This window comes from Bombyx mori, chromosome 20, assembly GCF_030269925.1.
Source record: "Bombyx mori chromosome 20, ASM3026992v2".
Taxonomy (NCBI): domain Eukaryota; kingdom Metazoa; phylum Arthropoda; class Insecta; order Lepidoptera; family Bombycidae; genus Bombyx; species Bombyx mori.
In genome coordinates this window covers 2324175-2330631 of record NC_085126.1, presented here as the reverse complement: position 1 = coordinate 2330631, position 6457 = coordinate 2324175, and the positions used below count along the sequence as shown (strand labels likewise).

At 34.2% G+C, this 6457-nt stretch overlaps 1 protein-coding gene and 1 long non-coding RNA gene across 2 annotated transcripts; one reads left to right on the top strand and one right to left on the bottom strand.

Annotated features, from left to right (window-relative positions):
• The first annotated feature begins 782 nt into the window (after nucleotides 1-782).
• On the top strand, nucleotides 783-2557 carry LOC101743766 (coiled-coil-helix-coiled-coil-helix domain-containing protein 7). The gene is made up of 3 exons (XM_004922467.5): nucleotides 783-1010; nucleotides 1336-1434; nucleotides 2305-2557. The coding sequence occupies exons 1-3, from the start codon at nucleotides 960-962 to the stop codon at nucleotides 2413-2415; spliced, it is 261 nt and encodes an 86-aa protein (XP_004922524.1). The 5' UTR covers nucleotides 783-959; the 3' UTR covers nucleotides 2416-2557.
• Nucleotides 2558-5228: 2671 nt separating this feature from the next.
• On the bottom strand, nucleotides 5229-6449 carry LOC134200733 (uncharacterized). Its single transcript, XR_009975776.1, has 2 exons — nucleotides 6398-6449; nucleotides 5229-5845 (listed from the first exon to the last, which is right to left on the bottom strand). It is a non-coding gene; the product is annotated as an uncharacterized LOC134200733 (long non-coding RNA).
• Between the last annotated feature and the right edge of the window lie 8 nt (nucleotides 6450-6457).

The window sequence follows — 6457 nt, the reverse complement described above, 5'->3', positions numbered from 1 at the left end:
GCCACTGACATGCGCGCAAATATTCGTACATTGTACGAATGTTTGCGCGCATGTGAAGGGCCGCCAAACATTCATTCGCAAACTTAGCGGCTGTGCAAATGGGTTCGGTACTCAATTTGCGAACCCGTTTGCGCTTGCTCCTACACTTGTTTACGAATGTCTCACGAATTTCTCCTTCTTTTTAATACGTCAATAGAACATTGAAGAGAAAAAGAGTTTTGAATTCTTTCCCAGACATCATTAACAGCCATGCTGTTTTTATGGGATTTCTTTTGATGAAGATACGCTACAAAGTAGACGTCATGATCTATGAAAATAGCAAAACGTCCGTTGCCTTCGCAATCCTGGGTGCAACTCATAGATTATACACTTAATATATTTGAGAGCGCAACTGGTCACACGAATGTGGGAGACTACGTGAAGGATCGCGGTTCGCGCGCTTTGATGTCTGTTAAAAAACCGACATAGCTTGGAAAACCACGAATGCAGCGAAAACTTTGCATAATCATTTCCGAATGTCGTCCTACACTTGCGGGTTTACGTATTCGTGCGATTGTGAGTGACCGGTACACATTTGTGGGAAAATGAAACAAACCGCTAAACGTAGTTTTTTATGTTGTACCGAAGTTTTAATTTAACTTTGAATAAATTCTCACCATTTTACTGAGAGATTGTGTATTTTATTTCATTTCCTTTCCAAACCCTGTTTAAATTTCAGTTTTCATGAAACAGTAGCCTTTAGCACATAGTATTCAACGGTATAGGCTATTTTCCCTTTGCTAGCTCAATTGATTGATTAAACAAGATAATAAAAAATGTCTAAAATGTCAAAATATAACCTATATTTATGAGAGAGAGTTAAATTAAATTATAATAAACTTCAGTAAATTGCCCTATAAAGTTCTGTACACTAAATCTTCATAGATATAAGATTAATGGGTCAAGCATAATACATTAAAATGAGTAAATTAATAAATAAAAACGCCGAGAGACTGAATCCGTGTCTTACAGTAATTTGAATTATGTTTTAATTTTCAAATAATTTCAATAACAAATCATGCTACGCCACTTCCCAACATCAGATAGGTCTTTATTAAAGTTTTGTAATATAAACTTAAACACTACCTACCTACCACAGTCCCTATTCATGTACACATATGCAATAGAAAGATGCTATGGTATTGAGATATCACTGGATAACTAGTTTAAAAAATAATTTAAAACTGCCTATGACATAACTTATTTGTATAGGTGAATTAGCTTCATTGCATTATCCTTTACAAAAATTTAATGTAATTAAAACTTATTTTTTTTATCATAAAATATGTGTTTTAGGAACAGGAACAGTCTTACAAATGTTTGGATAAAAATGGTTTTGATCACGCAAAATGCGAGGAGTATTTCGAAAATTATAACACCTGCAAAAAGTTTTGGGTAATTTAATTTTATTAATTTACATCTTTTTATTTTAAAATGCAACCTCAACCTCTTAGTATCTGAGTAGTATTCATTATCTCGAACTAACAACATTGTGGTTAATCGATTTACCACAATGAAAGTTATTTAGGACATTATTTAGTAGATACAATAATCTAATGATTCTAATAAGTTAATAGTCTGACAAACTATTAACATATAAATTATCTATACTAGATTGTAAAAAATGGGAAATATTTGAGGTTTGGAAATATAGTCTCATGTTTACCAAAGAAGCCTGCACTAGCAAGTATTTGAATATCTTAGTCTAGTGACCATTTAAAAGTTATTAACAATTTATTTTATAATTACAAATATTTTAACATGTTTTTCTATAATAGATGTTATGTTAATAAAAATTAGTAATAATAACAAAATTTTAAAATAGATTTTTTTATTTTATTGCATTGATAGGTGGATGAGCTCACAGCCCACCTGGTGTTAAGTGGTTACTGGAACCCATAGACATCTACAACTTAAATGCTGCTACTCACCTTGAGATATGATTTCTAAGGTCTCAGTATAGTGTCAACAGTTGCCCCACCCTTCAAACCGAAACGCATTACTGCTTCATGGCAGAAATAGGCAGGGCGGTGGTACCTACCCATGGGTACTCACAAGAGGTCCTACCACCAGTAATTACGAAAATTATAATTTTGCGGGCTTTGATTTTTATTACACAATGCTATTTCTTCACCATGGAAGTGAATTGTGAACATTTTTGAAGTATGTGTTTCATTAGAAAAATGAGTACCTGCCTGCAGGATTTAAACACCATTGCATCTCTAGAAAATAATATAACTATTATAACTTTAATTTGTATTTTAGGGAAAAGTGTACAAAGACAGAAAAGCAAAGGGTATACAACCGTACCTGCCAGAGGTTGAAGAGAGGAAAGAAATAAAAGCAGCCTATTTTAAGGCCGTTAAAGGAGAATAATAAAAAATTAAATCTTTCATTGTCTAGGTGATTTTTAAATGTATTTTATTAATCATAGAAATAGTTTGTGTTATTAAAAAATTTAGAACAAAGTTCTATGAACATATTTTTTCCATAAAAATAAAAAAATATTTATATTGTATTTTCTGTGGCCTTTATTTAATTATTTTAGCCTATTGCCCAAAAGGTAGGGTATAGCAAATGCTGGTGTTACAAGCGGGGCTTTTGAACTTGATCGATTAAAAAGGATACCATTAAGTACTAGTGCAGTTTGTCTACGCGAGACACTGTGGCTTTATTGTTTTTATAATAAAACCAAATGAATGCTTGCTACTTGCTTTAATTACAATTTACAATGGTTTAGTCGTGATTGTTCTGCGATGAATGTATGAATGTGACCTTTCTCGAAAAGGAAGGATCTTGTTCCAATACTGGTGGTAGGACCTCTTGTGAGTCCGCACGGGTAGGTACCACCACCCTGACTATTTCTGCCGTGAAGCAGTAATGCGTTTCGGTTTGAAGGGTGGGGCAGCCGTTGTAACTATACTGAGACCTTAGAACTTATATCTCAAGGTGGGTGGCGCATTTACGCTGTAGATGTCTATGGGCTCCAGTAACCACTTAACACCAGGTGGGCTGTGAGCTCGTCCACACATCTAAGCAATAAAAAAAAAAAAAAGATTATTGTGAGCTATCTTAAGAATGTTGTTGAATGCTGTCAGCGCGCGGTGCCGGTAGTAGTAAATGTTCTGGTATGACGTTTTGGCTAGCTTGCTGTGCTAAACGAGTCAGGCGCCGCGACACAGTTCTTTCACAATACGTTCGTTGCGTTCATCCAAAGTGCGTTTCCATAGGTCTTTTCTGCCACGCACCATCTGGCTTTGAAATGAATTTCCCTCCACGGTTTTTCCTGTATTAAAGATAGATAAGAAACAAAAAAAAAAAAGAATTTAATCTAAGAGTTAATAAAAATGATAATTATTTATTTAGCAATAAATTATAACCTCAATATTACGAGTTTTTAATCGGGACTACCCGCTTACCTCAGATAATTCTCTGACCGCGCGCTCTACGCCCTCTATCTCGAAAACAGTTCAAGGTATAATAAAATTTTAAATAGAAAAGTTGTAGAGAATTTAATTCTCTACAACTATAAATATAATAATAAATACAAATTTGCAAAAATATTTGCAAAATATTGATATTTGAATGATGAGATATTTGCCTAAAATGTAAAAAAAAAAGCGATTTTTGTCACCTTTACCTTAACCCCTGACTTTAAAACATGCGACCATCCAATTATAAATTATATGTGAATTTTGAGAATAGTTTTAGGATGCCAAAACAAAAGTTTTTACGTGGTAATATACAGGGTGTGTCGATTTTCCGAGATATTAACCTAATTTGGCCTAAAATGATTGGACTATTCGCCGAACCTACCAAAGGATCGGAAACTCGACTTACTGAAAAAATCCGGTGAGGAACTCAGTGGGCTGACTTCCAAGAGTAAGGGGACATGATAGCCGTTATAATAATAATACTAAGAATTGAAAATTAGATATCTCAATATTGTTGGTAACAATCTCGCTGTTATGTAAATGGGTTCGCTAAAGACTTAACATTAGTGTTAACTGGTTTAAGTACATTACCTTAAAAGTCTGAAGTCATCGTGGCCTAAAAGATAAGACGTCCGGTGCATTCGTGTTGAGCGATGCACCGGTGTTCGAATCCCAGGCGGGTACCAATTTTTCTTAATGAAATACGTACTCAACAAATGTTCACGATTGACTTCCACGGTGTAGAACTAACATCGTGTAATAAAAATCAAACAAGCAAAATTATAATTTGCGTAAATACTGGTGATAGGACCTCTTGTGAGTCCACGCGGGTAGGTACCACCACCCTGCCTATTTCTGTCGTGAAGCAGCAATGCGTTTCGGTTTGAAGGGTGGGGCAGCCGTTGTAACTATATTGAGATCTTAGAACTTATATCTCAAGGTGGGTGGCGCATTTACGTTGTAGATGTCTATGGGCTCCAGTAACAACTTTACACCAGGTGGGCTGTGAGCTAGTCCACCTATCTAAGCAATAAAAAATATATATTCGTGTTTGTTTTTTGTGTCACCTTCAGGTTATACCTATTCTGTGTTATCTAACGCAGTTTAAGTCGGCCAAGGTGATCCTTTTAGCCCGAGAGCCCGTGGGATCTACCTGAATGTATTTGACCAGACCTGAATTTTCGTACATTGAGACCCCTATACCTACCATGCATGAGGTGGGGACTCACTAAGCTCAAAGTGGTCGACGCGCCGAGCGCTCAGGTCAGGACAGGTACCGATTTTGACGATTTTAAATCCATTTGACCACGTCTGCCGTTTTGAAATTTTGAAAATATATGATTATTATTATCGAAAAATAAGAATGGCAGACCATTATCGCGCATTTTACTTTGTGGCAGACCACTTTGAAAATGCTAAATTGCATTGAAAATGCAAAATTTTGAAAGTAATTGACTAGATCTGCCATTGATTTAATAATATGTTGTTTATTATAGTCTTAAAAACTTATATTGATCACGGCAGACCTCTACATTGCGTACACACATCAACATATAATAAAATCTTAGCTACTACCCGGCCAGATGTATATTATGTTTTCCGTTCACTGTTTTAGAGGAATATAATTTACTTGCGATTTACTTTAGCAATGTATTTACCGAAATTAATATTTTTTTATATTATATATACTAAACTTCATTAGAGACAATTAAGAAGTGAATTTTTTATGGAATAATTATAAATAATACGGTACAATGCTGATCAAAAAAGAATTCAATTCCTCATTTTTATTTCGTCAAGACAAAATTTAAAAGTGTTAAATCAGTTAAAAAAATATATCATGCATGCATTACATAATATATATATATATATATATATATCAATCTTCATTCATCATCATCATCATCGGAGTCATCTTTATCGTTAGGCGACTCGTCTTCATCAACGATTGAATCGAATACTGCAAAAATAAAACATAAATTGTAAAATGAACGTAAATTCATCTGAACATGTTCGAGAAAGAATTGTTATCAACTTACCAGGAACATTGGTGATTAAGTCACTCACAAAATATGGAAGTTGGTCACCTTCGAACCCTTTGAAGGCATATATGTTGTCCTGCTCAATCCAACCATACTCCAATGGGTCTAAAGTTGTGAGTTGCTTTTTGTAAGCATTTCTCCAAATAGAAGAAATATAGTGGGCCCTCAAAAGTTGTTGATAAAGCTCACTCTTATGCGGTGGTATTGAGCTTGCCTCAAATTTTTGATTTTTTTTCTATAATTTTCATTGATGTCTGAATATTTATAGTTGCTAACGAATAGCTGGAACCTTCCATCATCTACATCACTAGATTTTTTGGCATTGTATAGCTGGCAAGTTAAATGTTGAATGATAAAAATGAGGAATTGAATTATTTTTTGATCAGCATTATACCGTATTATTTATAATTATTCCATAAAAAATTCACTTCTTTATTGTCTAACTAATGAAGTTTAGTATATAGAATATAAAAAAATATTAATTTCGGTAAATACATTGCTAAAGTAAATCGCAAGTAAATTATATTCCTCTAAAACAGTGAACGGAAAACATAATATACATCTGGCCGGGTAGTAGCTAAGATTTTATTATATGTTGATGTATGTACGCAATGTAGATGTCTGCCGTGATCAATATAAGTTTTTAAGACTATAATAAACAACATATTATTAAATCAATGGCAGATCTAGTCAATTACTTTCAAAATTTTGCATTTTCAATGCAATTTAGCATTTTCAAAGTGGTCTGCCACAAAGTAAAATGCGCGATAATGGTCTGCCATTCTTATTTTCCGATAATAATAAGCATATATTTTCAAAATTTCAAAACGGCAGACGTGGTCAAATGGATTTAAAATCCGTCAAAATCGGTACCTGTCCTACCTGAGCGCTCGGCGCGTCGACCACTTTGAGCTTAGTGAGTCCCCACCTCATGCATGGTAG

Coding starts and splice junctions, on each gene's coding strand:
- LOC101743766 (XM_004922467.5), top strand. CDS start 960: ATGAGTAAATTAATAAATAAAAACGCCGAGAGACTGAATCCGTGTCTT. Junction 1,011..1,335: donor GACTGAATCCGTGTCTTACA/GTAATTTGAATT, acceptor TATGTGTTTTAG/GAACAGGAACAGTCTTACAA. Junction 1,435..2,304: donor ACACCTGCAAAAAGTTTTGG/GTAATTTAATTT, acceptor TTTGTATTTTAG/GGAAAAGTGTACAAAGACAG.